The 14,080-nt window shown below is 47.1% G+C and overlaps 1 protein-coding gene across 2 annotated transcripts in view; it reads right to left on the minus strand.

Annotated features, from left to right (window-relative positions):
• KIF26B (kinesin family member 26B) overlaps positions 1-14,080 on the minus strand; it is a 474,080-nt gene that overhangs the window by 46,356 nt on the left and 413,644 nt on the right. For both annotated transcript variants that reach the window (XM_047840985.1, XM_047840984.1), the window contains one exon: positions 13,892-14,051. In XM_047840985.1, coding sequence (XP_047696941.1) covers positions 13,892-14,051 — 160 coding nt within the window. The remainder of the gene's footprint in view (positions 1-13,891; positions 14,052-14,080) is intronic.

Genomic DNA, 14,080 nt, shown 5'->3' on the forward strand with positions numbered 1-14,080 from the left:
GCCGAGAACGGGGTTCTTTGTTAAAAATGTTCTTTAAGTTTATCTACTTATTTTTAGAGAGAGAGAAAAGCACACCGATGAGCAGGGGAGAGGGCAGAAAGAGAGGCGAGAGAGAGAATTCCAAGCAGGCTCCACATGCTGTCAGCACAAAGCCCGACATGTGGGGTTTGAACTCATAAACCACAAGATCATGACCTGAGATGAAATCAAGAGTCAGACCCTAAACTGACTGAGCCCCCGACAGGCATCCCTGAGAATTCAGTTCTGATGGCCTCAAAGCAAGTCTGGAGGCCCAAAAGCGTCTTCCAGGTTAGTGAGGCAGGGCCACCCAAAAGTTGAAGGCAGAAGCCTGACTCCTATCTGCTACTAAAGAAGTAGGGTTCCTCTAAAGCCTCCACCCAAAAACTATTAGAAGTAATTAATGAATTCAGTAAAGCTGAGGGATACAAAATTTACATACAGAAATCGGTTGTATTTCTATATGCTAAGAATGAAGTAACATACAGAGAAGAAAAAACATCCCATTGACAATTGCACCAAACTGAACAGGCGGAAGACCTGTTGTACTCAGAAAACTATAAAACACCGATAAAAGAAACTAAAGATGACACAAATGAAAGACATTCCGTGCTCATGGATTAGAAGAGCAAATATTGTGAAAATGCCCACGCTGCCCAAGGCGGTCTACAGATTCGATGCGATCCCTATCGAAACACCAACAGCGTTCTTCACAGAGCTAGAACAAACAATCCTAAAATGTGTATGGAACCACAAAAGACCCTGAACAGCTGAAGCAACCTTGAGAAAGAACAAAGCTGGAGGCATTACTGTCCCGGATTTCAAGCTGTACTACAAAGCTGTGGTGATCCAAACAGTATGGTACTGGCACAAAAACAGACACACAGATCCGCAGAACAGAACAGAAAACCTAGAAATAAACCCACAATTATATGGTCAATTAATCTATGACAAAGGAGGCCAGAACACCCAATGGGGAAAATGCAGTCTCTTCAATAAATGGTGTTGGGAAACAAAAACATTAAAAACAAACTGTTGAGACTATATCAAAATAAGAAACTTTTGCAGAGCAAAGGAAACCACCGACAAAATTTTAAGGCAACTTACTGAATAGGAGAGGATATTTGCAAATGACATGTCAGATAAGGGCTTAATATCCAAAATATATAAAGAACTTACACAACCCAACACCAAAAAGCCCCCAAATAATCCGATTAAAAAACAGGCAGAGCACCCGGATAGACATTTTTTCCAGAAAAGGCAAACAGATGGCCGACACATGAAAAGATGCTCAACGTCAGTCATCATCAGGGAAACGCAAATCAAAATCACGAGATAACGACCTCACACTAGTCAGAATGGCTAGAATCAAAAAGACGAGCAACGACGAAGTGTTGGCGAGGATGTGGAGAAACCCTCTGACGGTGGGAATGCAAACTAGTGCAGCCACTGTGGGGAAAACATGCCTGAAAAATTTAAGAATAGAAATGCCATTCGTTCTAGTAATTCCACAACTGGGTATCTACCCAAAGGAAAAAGCCCATTACCTTGAAAAGATATATGCACCCCTACGTTTATTGGCTATTTACAATAGTCAAGATATGGAAGCAACCCAAGTGCTTCCATAACAACAACAGATGAATGGGTAAAGAAGATGTGGAATATACACACAATGGGATATTCCTCCGCCATAAAAAAAGAATGAAATCTTGCCATTTACAGCAACATCGATGGACCCCAAGGGCATTCATTAGGCTAAGTGAAATAAGCCAGACAGAGAAAGACAATTACCATAGGATTTTCCTTCTCCGTGGCATCTAAAACATAACAAATAAAAGCAGAAAAAGAGCTACAAATGCTGAGAACAAACTTCTTCCGGTTGTCAGAGGGGAGAGGCTGCGGGGATGGGCAAAGCGGGGGAAGGGGAGGGGGAGACACAGGCTTCCGGTTATGGAAGGAGTAAGTCATGGAGATGAAAGGTAGGGCACACGGCACACAGTCAATGGTATTGAAACAGGGACGGCAGCTACACTTGGGGTGAGCACAGCCTAACGTACAGACTTGTTGAAGGACCATGTCGCACACCTGAAACTAATGTAATGTTGTGTGTCAACCATATTTCAATTAAAAAAAAAATCAGGGTTTCAATCAGGTTGATTTAACGCAAACTAGTGCAAAGATAATAAGGAACCTGGGAAAAAAAAAGACTCATTTTCTTGATGAGCTCATGTGATAGGAGAGCTGAGTATGCAAACGAATAATTAAAATATAACATCAGGGCCTATAATACAATACCTTCAGAATGCCACAGGGGATTACAGGAGCGAAACAACTTTTCTGGAACAAAGGAGCAGGAGGGAGGAAAGGAGATCAGACAAGGCTTCAAAGAGGAGACAATATTTGAGGCAAGCCTTGAAGAATAAGCAGGAAGGGGATGCAAAGATATTTCATATTAAAAAATGGATTAATGTAATTTACCGTATTAAAGGATTAAAGAAGGAAAAGCCACACGAGCATCTCATTAGATGCAGAAATGGGTTAGACAAAATTCAACAATCAACTTTTTAAAGTCTCTTGGAAATCCATCAACAGAAGAACCAATACCCTGTGATATGCCCCAAACAACAGAAACATCATACATCAAGGAAAATCAATAAACAATAGTGGCACACATCAGTGTGGGTGTCAGAAATGAAATCTTGGTTGAAAAGAGGAAGTTACAGAAGAGCCAAGAAGAGAGCATGATTCCATTCATGTAAAGGTCAAAATCAGACAGAACCACGGACACAAATTTACCTGGTAAAAGGATAAGGCAAATTCGGGGACTGTAAACACAAAATTCAGCACGGTGGCCACCTCCGGGAAGGGCGGGAGGGCTATGTCCTCACAGAGGAGCACAGAGGTCTTCCAAATGTTCTATTTCCTAACCTGGGTGGTGGTCACACGGGTGTTTGATGTGTTATTTTGTAGACTGGGCAGATGTGTTTCTATATCTATATTTATGGCAGATTCCACATTGGAAACATGTAACAGAAGCAGAAACTGTCTAAACGAAGAAGGAGATCCAAGGCAGTATGGAATTTAGCATGTTTCTGATAATCATTCGATGAATGAATGAATGAGTAAATGAATGAAAGAACAGATGAACGATCAAGGCCATTTGTAGGCAGAAAAAAATAGCATCTACAAAACATGGGGCTGTGAGAGGGTGTGGGGGAGTTTCACGAGGCTGTACATGGTTTTTGTGATCAGAAAAGTGGTTGTGAGCCCAATTATGAAGAGCTTCACAGGCCATAAAAGGGTTTGAACTCTATGCTGTAGCCAACAAGAAGCCACTGCAGGATTTAAACAAGGGGTGACATCAGATTTGCCTTTTAATTTTTTTAAATGCTCATTTACCTTTGAGGGAGGGGGGAAGGGCAGAGAGAGAGAAAGAGAGAGAGAGAGAGACAGAGACAGAGAGAATTCAAAGCATGATCCAGGCTCTGAGCTGTCAGCACAGAGTCTGATGCGGGGCTCGAACCCATGAGCCGTGAGAGCATGACCAAAGCCGAAGTCAGATGCTTAACCAACTGAGCCCCCCAGGTGCCCCTAGATTTGCCTTTTAAATTGGCATTCTGGCAGCCGTGTGGAGGGCCAGGAACCTGGTCTCCTCTGCTTTCCCCAAAAGAATCCTCAGAAGGAAACTGTGTGGCATTTTCCCCTGGCGAAGGGTGTAGTGTAATGCACTTTGTTCTAAGAACTACATAGAAATACTCTCAACACTCAAAAACAACAACCTCCATGGGTCCTGAGTGAAGGAGGTCACTGAACACGACTGAATACTGTAAAGCCTTTTAAAGTCAACTATCCTTCAAACTATTAACAAATTTACTAGAACCATCTCTATTTCTCCAGGTCTCTCTTTAGTATATCAAAATGAAACTCAGCTCTGTTTTAGTTAAAGACTCACTGGTACGTTAGACAGTTTGATACAACTTAACTGCTCCGTGAACATAACTATTTGAAAATTGTTCAATTACACATGAACTGAATTATCACCTCATTTGCATGGACCAAAAAAAAAAAAAATCTATTAATGCTCAGTCGAGCCTGAACCTGTTTGGCTGTGGAACAGGTGAGAATTTATGGTTGGATACTCTGATTGAAGCTCTATTAACGTTCAAGACAGTTTCTTAATGAATTAAGCCTCAACTCATTTGTATGCCCCATCCCTTCTAATGCCTAATTGTGCCTAAATCTGGCCATCCTTGAGTGATCACGGCACCCTCTGGGTGTCCAAGGGCATCTGCAGTGCTCTGTGCACTGGCCCCGAATAAACCTGGAGCCCCCCCCCCCCCCCATACAAACACACTTGAGCTGTTTTCTCCCGGGAGCAGCATGACTGGTGGTAAGATGATTAGTTATCATTAAAGGTAACAATTAGCGGCAGATTCGGAGTCTTGCGTTTGGCTCAGCCGTTTATCATGCTTTGTGTCAGGAGATACGACACCATGGTGGTGAAGGACAGGGCAGCTGTGAGTGGCTCAGGCGTCTAAAGGATGGGCAGCGGAAAACCTGACAAATCTGACGTGTAAGAGAATGAAACAAGGCTGGAGATGAGCAGAGGGTTTCCGAGTCACCACGTCTGCCCACACAGCCTTTTCTACCATCCTTCTGATTCGGTGGTGGTTGAGCACCAGTGCCCACGTACCATCAGGTGTCAGACCTGGCAGTCCATGTCTGTATCTCCACTAGACTATAAATTGTCCAAGAGTGGAGATCATCCGTGTTCTTCTGTTATATCCCTAGTGCCCTGCATATTGTAGGGGTCCAATAAATATTTTTCAATGAATGGAGTGAAGGACCAAGTGGATAAAAGAACTTCCAGATACTCTGCTATGTATTCCTCAAATTCTTTCCTCTATGCGTGGTGGCCTCTATCCCACTTACGATAAAATCAGTCCCTGAAAACCGCCAGCCAGGTCCTCTTGGAAGAGATCAGAATCCACCTTACTGATCAAAACAGCACTGAGTTCCATGATTAATGGAGTTAAACTCTATGGGTCACTTGGGATCGAAAGTGTAAGGTGAAAGTTAGATCATCAGCCTTAGTCTTGAAAATCTCTTTGGAAGAAAACCCTTCTCTCACGAAATCCCATATGGTCACGTTTTGCTTCAGTGTTGGAACACATCGTGGTCTCTGGCTGAGAACCAAAAGTACTTGGCTTATATTTAAAGGCTATGTTATATGAAAGGTTTGTATCTTTAAATATCTGACTCACACCCTGGTGAGTGGGGTATAACACAGATACAATTGAGGGCACAGCAACATCTGACCCCGACCTCTCCATGCACCTGCAGGCTCTGTGAACCCATTGAGGAAAGTCTACCATTGAGGTACAGCCATTCACTTCCTTAATTCAATGGATCAGGCGGCAACCCTATCTACCTACTAGGCACCCAGAGTCTTGTTGAATAAATTCACGAGCTCTCCATGTGAACAAGAGGTACTTACAATCCATTTGGCCCTTGAGAATCCAGGAAGAGAAGACAGTGCCCAGTGTCTACCCACGGATGAAGATCACACACACATAGGCGCACGGTGGAATATTATTCGGCCATTAAAAAGTTACATCCTGTCACCAGTGACAGCGTGGATGTGTCTCGAGGGTGTTATACGAAGTAAAAGAAGCCAGACGCAGAAAGGCCAATACTGTCTGATCTTAATTACATGTGGACTTTAAAAATTTGAACTCGGGTACAGAGAACAGGTCGGTGACCGCCAGAGGTAGGGGAGGGGGCCCGAGGGCAGGGGAGCGGGTGAAGGAGACCCGCACCAGGGGCTCCCCTGTCTCAGCTCTGCCTCGGCTCCCCAGCCCATGTTGTAGACCATCTCTTAGAAACCACAAGTACTTGACTGCATATTTCTTAGGGAGTCGAGTCTGAAGAAACTTCTCAAATTCCGGTAGATAGACTGACTCCCTCAGCCGCCAACTGTGGAAATCCCCAAAGCCGTTATTATTAGCCTGGTGTTTCAGGAAGCTCATTATCTCGTGCCGTGACAGCTTACCGTCACTGTCACCTCCAGCCTACTCTTCCCTTGCCTTTCTTGTCCTTGGCAAAACTTGAAGACACAGGCCAGGTGATAACCTCTCCTATTCTGACAGGAATCTTCCGACTCAGAGATGCCTCTGTGCACCGCCTAGAAACTAGAGAGGGCCAGAAGTTCTGTCTTGTCAGCAGGCCGCCCCCAGCATGGGACATGGTCATTCTTCTCATGCTGGAGCCCACCCAATAAGGCGGGAGGGCAGTGTGGGGGTCCCGGGGGTCCCACAGCCTAAGAGAGCATCACAGAATCTGCAGCTTTTCCCATTAATGGGCATGTGAAAAGGCTCCACCAACAGGCTCTTACACGAGCAAGACTGAAGAAATTAAGAAAGGAAAAGGCCCGGTGAGATTCTGCAGAGATCAGAATACAGGGTTTAGACCGTCGGGTTCCACTGATGGCCATTTGAGGAGGTCAAGTTGAGCCCTGCTCTCTTCTGGCCCGGCTCCTGCACACGGCTTCTGAGTGATGAGGGTCTCATTCATTCCAACATTCTTATCTGGTAGTTCTGATTTTGGTTCAGTGGCCTGGCTTCCCTTCCCTACCCTCCCTATTCCCCTCTCCCCACCGCCACGGGTCTCTTGAAGTCAGCCAGCCCCGGCCTAGCCATCCCGGCCAAGCAGAGGCCTGGAGACGGACCCTCCACTTAACAGCTGGTCCCACCCCCTGGAACTACGTCCTTACTTCCAACCCACGACACACGCCTGAGCTCTGCAACAGATCCACTGTCTTACCTCATCTGTGATTCCAGCAGTTACCGACGCAGCGGCACAGCACCGTGGACACTGTGTTAGGAAGTGGTGATTCACTGGGGGGCAGTGAAACAGTCTGTCACCTACCGGCCGCGTCAACATGGACAAGTTAACTCACCCCTCTTGTCTCAGCTTCCCCATCTGCAATAGCAGTGTGACCGCGATAGCATCCATGTCATAAGGCTGTCGGCAGAATTAAACGCCCATCAGGCCTTTGGAGCAGTTCCTGATGTACAGTAAGACAATGACTGTGAACTGTCATTATGCTCACGGCATGAAACGAGCCTCATTCAGAGCTCATCCGTGCACCGCGCTAGCTACCTGGGATGTTGCAGGAAAATCAGAAGATAGGTATTGGAAACTATTCTCTTCTTCTCCCTATGACCCAGCAAGTCCACAAATTAGGAACCTCTGTCCCCTTGGAAAGATCGAGGAAAACGTTCCCACGTTCCTCTTATTCACTTCTTCCCACGGCAGGCAAGGGGTCTGGCTGGTGAGCCTGGTAAGTGTGACCCTGGGCAGGAACAACCCCAACGCTGTCTGTCTGTCCGTCTCCCTCTCTGCAAGTCACACGTTCCCTCCTGCACTTGAGTCATGTGGCTGCCCAGGTAAGTGACCGCCCTGCTGACCTGATTCTGCCCATTCGTGAGTCTGGGTGTCTGGCTCATGGAGGGACAGAAGCCCCCCCTGCCCTATGCTAAGATTCAGCACAGAGGGTCTAACTCCCAATCATACTCTTGTACATATTTGCCAGCTGGTTCAGAATCTGGAGGGAAGAGAGTTTCGTTAGTAATCTCAGAAAGGAAGGAAACTTCTTGAAAAGCCAAGAGGGAAATGAAGTCATCTCCTAATTTCTACCCAGCCCTCCAACCACATGGCCTATTATCCTGCGGGGATGAGCCACGGTTGACAAAGAAAAAGTAGACTGTGGCCTTGCTGCTTAGAGATGGCAACTGAGTCGGGGGCCTAGATCCCTGAGGCTCCGTGAGGGGGCCAAAAGTGGCCCCCTGGAGGACCAAAAGGAGGACACGCAGAATTTGTGTGCCTAACCAGAGGAGAAGGGACCCATGCCTGAACCCGGGGCTTGCGACCCCGATTCCCAGACAGTCTCATTTCTCCCTGAGTGATTTGTGTGGTTCTGGAACAACCTGGAGGTCATTAACCTCATTTACTGGCGGCTGCTGCCGAAACTCTTAAGAAGAGGGTATCAATCTCTGGAAATGTTCATAATTAAATATGAAGACACCACTGGCCAGGGACATAGATGGAGCTAGGAGGAAGAACAAAAGAAAGAAGACTGAAAATCTCATAAAGGGACAGGGGTGGGGGGGCGCGCCTCTGTGTCCCGGTGATTTTCTGAACTCACTTTCTCTGCATCCTAACAGTCGTTAAAATGTATAAAAATGAATATTTTTGAAGCGGCAATACTAAGAATTATCATTGCCACGGTTGCCTGGCAACCCGAGACTTTGGTTATTTTATTTCTAAACAGGGAATGCTATAAACCAGTACCCGGAGTTTGTGCAAATAGTTCTAAATTGATGTTCTCCCTGTAAATCAGGAGGAGATAATACAGCATTAATGTACTTCTAAAGGTTGCTAAATATGCATGTGTCTCTTACACCTCACACATGCGCGTGCGCAAAGATTCTTACAGAGTTTCCGTTAAGCGCGATCTTCAGCAAATGTCGAGCATTGCTATATTCCTTTGCATTTTTCCTGGAAAATATCTGTTTAGTTGTATATTAAGCGTAAATAATATCTATTCGAACAAACTTTCGTCTCCTGGGTCACCAGGGGAAATAGTATTGTACTAATTAATATCAACCCGTGGCCCCTTCCCCCTCCCAGACACCGAGTGGGCCTCCAGTTTGGGGCAAGTGGAGACCCTCTAAACGGCCACTCGGAGGGAATCTCTCTCAAAGCATCTCCGTCAGGGATGCATGTCCTGGAAAGGCCTTATGAATTTCAGCCAAGAGGTGTGGGCATTTTGGAAAAGCTGTCTCTGTGTACAAAACGTCATTTCTCCACAAGTCACTGACTGGAATGTAAGCTTCCAAGGGCTGCTCATTGGCCTGAATGAACTGCTCAAACGCTGCCACGTTCTGAGTAATGACCTTGGTTCCTGACCTCACCGGGGCCTTTGAGGAAAAGTGCTCCCATTCCAGACCCTGATGGCGGGCTCCTTACTGCTTGTGTGGAGTGGAGGCCCCTGTGGTCCTTGCATTCGGAAGCTGGTAACGCCTGCCTCAGGCTCCTCCCGCCTCTCCCAGCAGCTTTACCACAGAGAAGGGGGAGGCTTGGTGACGCCTGAGCCCTAGACGCGTCGGTGAGCGATGCGGAGAAACCACGAGGAAGTCTTGGCCTGAACCACAGGCCAAACCCGTTGAAGAAAGGCATCGGGCATCACTTCTTTCCCGGGATCGTAACGCAGAGCCGGGTCTCGAGCGGACTCAGAAGAGAGTCTCACGTGCAACGTGAGGGAGTCACAGAAGATGTTCCGTGACCTCTTGTATTGAATGGAAACCAAGATATTATAAAACACCTCGTGTCTGGAAACACAGTACAAGCATCTTGTTGGCTAAGACACAAATAGACATTCGGCCTATTACATAATTACTTCTCCAAACGGGGTAACAATTGAGGATGAAGGTGGGCGCTTCAGGGCTTGAAGCAGAGCTGTGTGGCGGGTAAGCTTCCTAAGGGTTTGTACCCCTCACAGGACCACATCTAAAAGGGACCAAAAATTCTATTTTGAGACACTGGGTGGTGGTCAGAATTCCCAAGTCTCGGAGCGCCTGGGTGGCTCAGTAGGTTAAGCATCAATTCGGTTCAGGCTGTGATCTCACAGTTCACGAGTTCGAGCCCCGCATCGGGCTCTGTGCTGACAGCTCGGAGCCTAGAGCTGCTTCAGATTCTGTGTCTCCCTCTGTCTCTCTGTCCCTCCCCTGCTCATGCGCTGTCTCTCTCACTCTCAAAAATAAACAAACATTTAAAAAGAATTAAAAAAAAAAAAAAAAGAATTTCCAAGTCTCTGGAAAGACTGGCCCTACAGATCAGCTGGGACGTAATAATGCTTTAGCCAAAGCCAAGTTCACACTGACAGATCCACAGATCTGTGTGGTCGCCCTTCTGGGGGCCAAATCCAGAGGTGTGTGTCTGCAATATTGGCTTTGGCAGGGGAATTCGTTTCAACGCCTCTGCCTATGTTTTCTCATCTACCAAATGGGAAGACCCCTATGACCTTGGTGCCCAAGACAGCTGCAACGACCATGGGGAGAAAACTTGCAAATGCATCGTCAAAATGCTCAGACTACAACAGATTTCCTGAGACGAGAGTCCCCCAAAGTTAGGGAGGAATCTGTGCAGAACTGAATAGGGGTCTGGAGCTGCTGGCCTCTCCCTGCCTTCCCTGCATGCTTTTCTGAATGGCGTCACCACTTAGGGTTGATTTATAGCACTTGGGGTGGCCAGCAGGCCTGTGCCGTGTTAACGGCTGAGGCTGGGAACCCGCTGCGCGCCGTTCTGACATCTACAAAGGCAATATCATTTGCAAAGTCAAAACCATCCGGGGCACACCTAAGGTGCCCACGGGAGCGCCTGGGATGGGTAATGCATCCAAACTCACATTCCAGCTCGCTCACATGACAAATCATCTGATACAGGGATGACAACAAACGAGGACAGGCTATATCCCCACTGTGCACATTTCGGTTAATTTCCCAGAAGCAAACACAAGTAATGCAGGTTCCAAGCGTAGAGTTGTCTAGGGTGACAAACGACGAGGTACCGGGTTGCTGTGCGTGTGTTGCAGACGGGTGCCGAATGCGGAGTTTGGGTTTCTGCTTTTTGCTGTGAGCAAGAAAGAGAGAAAACCAGAAGGGCAGGCAACCTCCCCTCCCTCCCTCTCTCGCAAAGATGAGGCTGACTGCAGAAAGGTGTTTAGTATGCTAACAAAATGCTGCAGAATGTGGCTTTAGAGCCTTGACTGAATTGATAAAGGAAATCTGGGCCCTCCCGCTGTGCTGAGCGCCCCATGCTGTGCGGAGCAAAGGCAGCTAATATATTACAGAGCCTGATGAGGCTGGGGGAGAGGACGGATGGGCAGCTTGGGCTCAGAACCAAGGTCCCTGAGCCCTAAAAAGTGATGCAGTCGGCCCCCCCACCCCCCCCCACCGCCGACTGGCTGGGAGATCTGAGTAAATCTTTGCCTTCTTTTCCCGTACCTTGAAACAGGATAGTTTCTGGTTGATGAATCGCCTTGCAAATGTGATTTGCAGATGCCATATACTGAACGTGTGCTGTGGCTGAGACAGAGACACTATTACAGCAAGGGTCTTTTTAGGCTCTTACTCTAAGATGGGCCTGAAGGAGTAGGGGGATGGTAGGACTGGGTGGGACAAGTCACGGGCAGATGAGGGTTTGGGGAAGGATGGAGCTGGCCTGACAGCTCGGCCACCACGTTTCCCAGCACCCCATCTCCAGGAGGGTCCCCACGGTGGGACCACTCTAGGTCTCGAGCAGACACTGAATTTATGTTGAGTCTGTGCTTACTTCAGACGCCCGAACAACGTAATCATCACTCCCACACAGCTAGCATGGAAGGAAGAAAACGGGAACGGAAGCAGACACATGTCTGCAGGGAAGGGGGTGGAGGTTTCATACTCTGTCAGCCCTCCCAAGGGGGCAGGCGGCTGGTCAGGGAGACTGCCCCGTGTTACCTTACGTTTAATTGAACAAGTGCCCTTGAGCGATTAATAAACACAATCCTTGATGTTTCCCCTACATGTTTACAATAGAATTAACTTTAACCAACGGGAAGTTACTTTATCTGAAGTAGAAGTGATTTCCCTGCTTACACCCACTATTTCAACAAATACTTACTGAAATCCTAAAAGCATGTGACTCGACAGAACTGACGTGAGAGATACAGAAGTAAAATATGTAATCAGTGACCGCATAAGATGGTGTTTTGGATTTTACTTACATCATGATCTATTATCACCTTAATAGACATGTTTCCCTTTGTGTGGACAGGGAAGGCAACTGAGGCCAGTACCCACCCTTTCTTTCTCAGGTCTGCAACACGGATAGTACCAGTCCAGACCTTTATTTTTACCCTTTTCTCTCCCTCTGTCCATCCCTTCCTTCCTGCCTTTCTTTTTTAAAAAATTCTTTTAAATGTTTATTTACTATTAGAGACAGAGTGCAACTGGGGGAGGGGCAGAGCGAGAAGGAGACGCAGAATCCAAAGCAGGCTCCAGGTTCCGAGCCGTCAGCACAGAGCGGGACGCGGGGCTCGAACCCACAGACCACGAGATCATGACCTGAGCCAAAGCTGGACGCTTAACCGACTGAGCCACCCAGGTGCCCCATCTTTTTTTTTTTTTAATATTTATTTATTTTTGAGAGAGAGAGAGACAGAGAATGAGTGGGAAGGGGCAGAGAGAGGGAGACCCAGAATCCAAAGCAGGCTCCAGGCTCTGAGATGTCAGCACAGAGCCCGACTCAGGGCCCGAACTCAAGAACCGTGAAATCATGACCTGAGCCAAAGTTGGATGCTTAACCGACTGAGCCACCCAGGTGTCCCCACTCTTTCTTTTCTTGTCATTACAAGTCAAGTTTATTCAACTGCAGAAGTGACACCAAATGAAACTTTATAAACCTTCAACTTGAAATTTTTTTCTCAGGGAAAATGGTCCTCACAAGGGCTGCGAAAACCATTTCTGGGTTTATCCCACCAGGTTTCCAAATTTCAGGGAGTTGAGACAGACTGGATTATACCTGCTACTTAAACTCCTAAAGTCAGTCTACGAATGGTCCCCCAGGTGCAGAATTAAATCATGGTGCCGACATCACTTTAGGGCAGAGAAGAAGGAAGACACGAGGACTCATCCCGAATCTCACTCGTTGTCGAACAAATGGCTTGACTTACCTTTTTCCTCCCACACAACAGTGACTTACATTACGCATGATTTTACAGATTAAAAAAAAAAAATGATTCACATACATTTGCTTAATCCTCATGGCAACTCTGTAGGCGTTATTTCCATTAAGTAGATGAGGGTAGGCTCAACCAGATGATTGTCGTTAATTATTGGCCACAGCGTTCTCAATTTTACAAAAAAACTTGCACACGCATACCATTCTGAGGCTTGTATCCTTGTGACGCAGGTAAGAGTTCATCCAGAACCATCAGTTTATGGTGAGTGAAGGTTCAGACGGCAGTGAGAGAAGCAGCTGGACCCTGGCGGGGGCCCGAACAGGCAGAGAGCGCCCACCACCATCGCCATGTTGTCCAAGGGCAAGGCTGAATTGGGTGACAGTGGTGACAGGTAGCTCCAGGGTTGGATCATATATGGGCACAGGGGACATGGCCAGTCTTTGGCTATTCCAGACATAGGAGAGGCTCTAATTTCCTCCTCGTGGAGCATAATGGGAAGAGGGAAAGGATCTTGGAAGTGGAGTCAACATTTGCATGGGGGGTGGGTGGCAATTCCCCAAGCTTTAGGAGCTCTCCTACGTAGGGCTACCAGATAAAAATACAGGCTTTGCATGCATTACTGGGGGGGGCACACTTACACTAAAAAATTATTTGTTTTTTATCTCAAATTCAAATTTTCCTGGGAATCCTGTATTGTTATTGGTTAGATATGATAGCCCTACTCCGAAGGGAAGGGTAGTTCAATCTTCTGCCCTTTGCTTTCATCACTCTGAGGCATCTGTGTGATGGTGGCCATAATCTAGCCATGGCCATTGTGATCAGAGACCCCAACTGAGACAGTTCCCGATTATCTGACTTGATTGTCAGGATTAGAGTAATTTAAGTATTTTCACAGCTTCTGAATTTGGAAGATGATGCGATACGCACTCGTTAGCAAAGGCTGGATTGGGCACTGAGCTGACAATGTGGTCCACCGAGACGGTCGGGCTGTAGTGTGCCTCTCCCGAGAGGTCACTGGACCAAGAGTCCCACACCCAGCCCTGGCACCATGCTGACCCCATTCCATTCATCCAGCAGAAGGTCACTTACTTGTAAGGGATGTGTTTGCTGCCGTTGACAAGAGCCAGGATGACGTTGCCCAGCGCAGACAGCGAGAGGCATAGCCCTGATCCTCCTTCCCGATTCTTGCTAAGAGCTTTCACACAGCTGCCGAGATCAATGAGGTGCAGGCGGCTGCGGCCTCCAGACACTGACACGAGACAAGAGAAGAGAAAAATG

This window comes from Prionailurus viverrinus, chromosome F1 (genome assembly GCF_022837055.1).
Source record: "Prionailurus viverrinus isolate Anna chromosome F1, UM_Priviv_1.0, whole genome shotgun sequence".
Classification (NCBI taxonomy): Eukaryota; Metazoa; Chordata; class Mammalia; order Carnivora; family Felidae; genus Prionailurus; species Prionailurus viverrinus.